The sequence below is a fragment of the Vigna unguiculata genome, chromosome 6 (genome assembly GCF_037176805.1).
Source record: "Vigna unguiculata cultivar grain cowpea cultivar isolate G323 ecotype 2 chromosome 6, ASM3717680v1, whole genome shotgun sequence".
In the NCBI taxonomy this organism is placed as follows: domain Eukaryota; kingdom Viridiplantae; phylum Streptophyta; class Magnoliopsida; order Fabales; family Fabaceae; genus Vigna; species Vigna unguiculata.
This window is the reverse complement of record NC_140797.1, coordinates 14334678-14337314: the sequence shown is the minus strand read 5'-3', so window position 1 is coordinate 14337314 and position 2637 is coordinate 14334678. Positions and strand designations below refer to the sequence as shown.

At 49.1% G+C, this 2637-nt stretch overlaps 1 protein-coding gene across 1 annotated transcript; it reads left to right on the top strand.

Moving 5' to 3' along the window:
- The first annotated feature begins 1090 nt into the window (after positions 1-1090).
- LOC146885543 (uncharacterized) lies at positions 1091-2431 on the top strand. Its single transcript, XM_085674981.1, has one exon. It carries the CDS (start codon positions 1091-1093, stop codon positions 2429-2431), a length of 1341 nt encoding a protein of 446 aa, XP_085531107.1.
- The last annotated feature ends 206 nt before the right edge of the window (positions 2432-2637 follow it).

The following is a 2637-nucleotide window of genomic DNA, read 5'->3' as shown; positions in this document are numbered from 1 at the left end:
TGTAGTGTATATATTAAGATAAGGATTCAAGTAAGGATCGCATCCCGAAACTCTAAAAGGTTAGTGAGTCTCAAGTAGAGCACATTGACCCAAGTGGTGAGAGTAGCGGGAGGCCCTAGTCTTTGGCAGGATAATGGCCTTAGACGCTTAAAGGCTAACCTTGTGTGTGGTAGGGTGAAACCCATTGGCAATGGCTCTGCAGAGCAGTAGAGGCCACCACAAGTGCAAGCGTCCAGTGAATCCGATCTTAGTATATGTATCCGGATAATTGAGTCATAGTGTCCTGCTTGTTTGCCATAACATGACTTATGTGTCTCTGTGTTGTATGCCTGGGAATGTTTATGCACTTATTCTTTTACACTATGATAAGTTTCAAGTTACACTAGCTTACCCTTGCATTTTGTGTATGTTCCTGTTGTGTTTTCTCTCTTGTGATGATCACCATTGGTGGGAGCAGATGGGAATACTTCTGGAGGTAGGCCTGATGGTGGTAGCAGTGCAGCCTAGTGGGCCCGTTGTTATGGTTTTTGAAGAAGTTCTATGGCCCTAGTGCCTTGTAATTCCATGCTCCTAGAGCATTTCTTTTGCACAACTTTTAAACTTTAGAATTGTTTTGTTTATGGCATGGTTGTATGCCCCAGTTTTCCTCTAAGTACTCCTATGGATGACTGTTAAAGTACACTCTTTAACTCTGGTTTCTTTTGTCAGCGTTGCTCTTAAATATTATAACTATGCGACGTTTTGTTTAGTAGATTAATCTATTTAAATGGGACGTCACACTTTTATGGTATCAGAGCCTTCATTCCTAAGTGTCTGTGGGCTATGTGTTTGCTTAGCTTTCGTTGTGTCTTTCTTGTCATGTTTAGATGAGTTTCCAATCTAACCGAGATCTGATGGTGCTTTCTGTGTGTCCAGTGATATGGCACCCCCGCGCATAGCTCCTCCACCCCCTCAGGGCGATGGGCAAGATCTGGCTAGGGCGATCGAGGCCATGGCTGCGGCTTTGACTCAGCAAAGCAATGCCATGATGCAACAGCATGAGGCGGCGATGCAGCGCTAGGAAGCCTCTCTTGAGCAACAGAACTTCATGATGCAGCAGATGGAAGCTGCTAGGCAGGCTGCAAAGGATGCTCAGAGGCAGCATGTGGATGCTCTCCATCAGTTAGGGGAGAATGCTGCTGGTGCTCAGATGTATGGTCCTCATCCCCAACCTCCACCCCCTGAATGGAGTTTGGAAGACTTCTTGAAACACCAACCTGCCAAGTTTGATGGCAAGAGGAGTCCCGATCAGGCGGACCAATGGATGAAAGATATGGAGCGCGTCTTTGACGCCAAGAGGTGCCCGGATGAGAGTAGGCTTGCTTTCACTGTCTACATGCTCACTGGAGAGGTTGAGCATTGGTGGGCCAGCATGAAGCTGGTGATGGAGGAGAAACATGAGGATGTCACATGGGAAGCCTTCAAGAGGAGGTTTCTTTCGGAGTATTTTCCGGACAGCGTGAGATACGCTAAGGAGGTAGAGTTCCTCCAGCTGACGCAGGGGAACAAGTCAGTAGCTGGGTACGCCGAGAGGTTCAAGCATCTGGGGCGTTTTTACACCATGCCGCTCGATGAGGAGTGCCGTTGCAGGAAATTTGAGAATGGTCTCAAAGGAGACATCCGCTTGATGGTAGCTCCACTGTCCATCAAGGACTTTGCGGCCTTGGTGGAAAAGGCCAGGGTCATGGAGCGTATGAAGGTAGAGGTGGAAGCCCAACAGCAGCCACAGCAGAGAGTTAGCGGACCATCTGGGTCCAAGCCACGAGTTGAAGAGAAGAGGAAGCCATATGCTAGACCTTACCCGCAGCCACAGGGATCTGGAGGTTTTTCTTCCCCGCCCAGCAGGATTCAGTGCTATCATTGCGGAGGGCCACATGGGAAGAATTTCTGCCCGCAGCTATCAGGTTTTCGCAGGTGCAACCACTGTGGCAGGGAGGGCCACTTTGGCAGGGATTGTCCTACTTTGAGGAGAGCAGTAGCACGACCTTCCCCACACACTCCGAGTCAGAGTTCAGGCCAGACTCAGCAGAGAGGAGGAGGCAGCAGGCCTCAAGCTACAGGCAGGGTTTTTGCGATGACCGGGTCAGAGGCAGCAGGTTCAGGTAACCTTGTTATTGGTTGTTGTGTGATATCTGGCAAGTCTTGTTGTGTACTTTTTGATTCTGGAGCGACACACTCTTTTGTGTCAGAGTCTTGTGTGCGGGAGTTGGGTCTGCCGGTGTGTGAACTACAGTTTGATCTCGTGGTATCGACTCCGGCATCTGGGTTGGTTAGGACTTCTTCAGTGTGTTCTAGATGCCCAGTTGAGGTAGAGGGGCGCGTATACAAAGTCAATCTTATATGCCTCCCTCTGCAAGGGCTTGATGTGATCTTGGGAATGGATTGGCTCTAATCATGTTCTCATAGACTGTCGGGAGAAGAAGTTGTTGTTCTCAAACTCAGAGGAGCCCGAGTTGTTGTCTTTCCATGGGGTAATGAAGGAAATTCAGAGCGGCGCGCAGTGTTATATGATCCTTGCCAGGATGGAGGTTGAGAAGGAGGAGAAGATCACCGTGATACCAGTGGTCAGGGAATTTGAGGATGTGTTCCCCGAAGAAG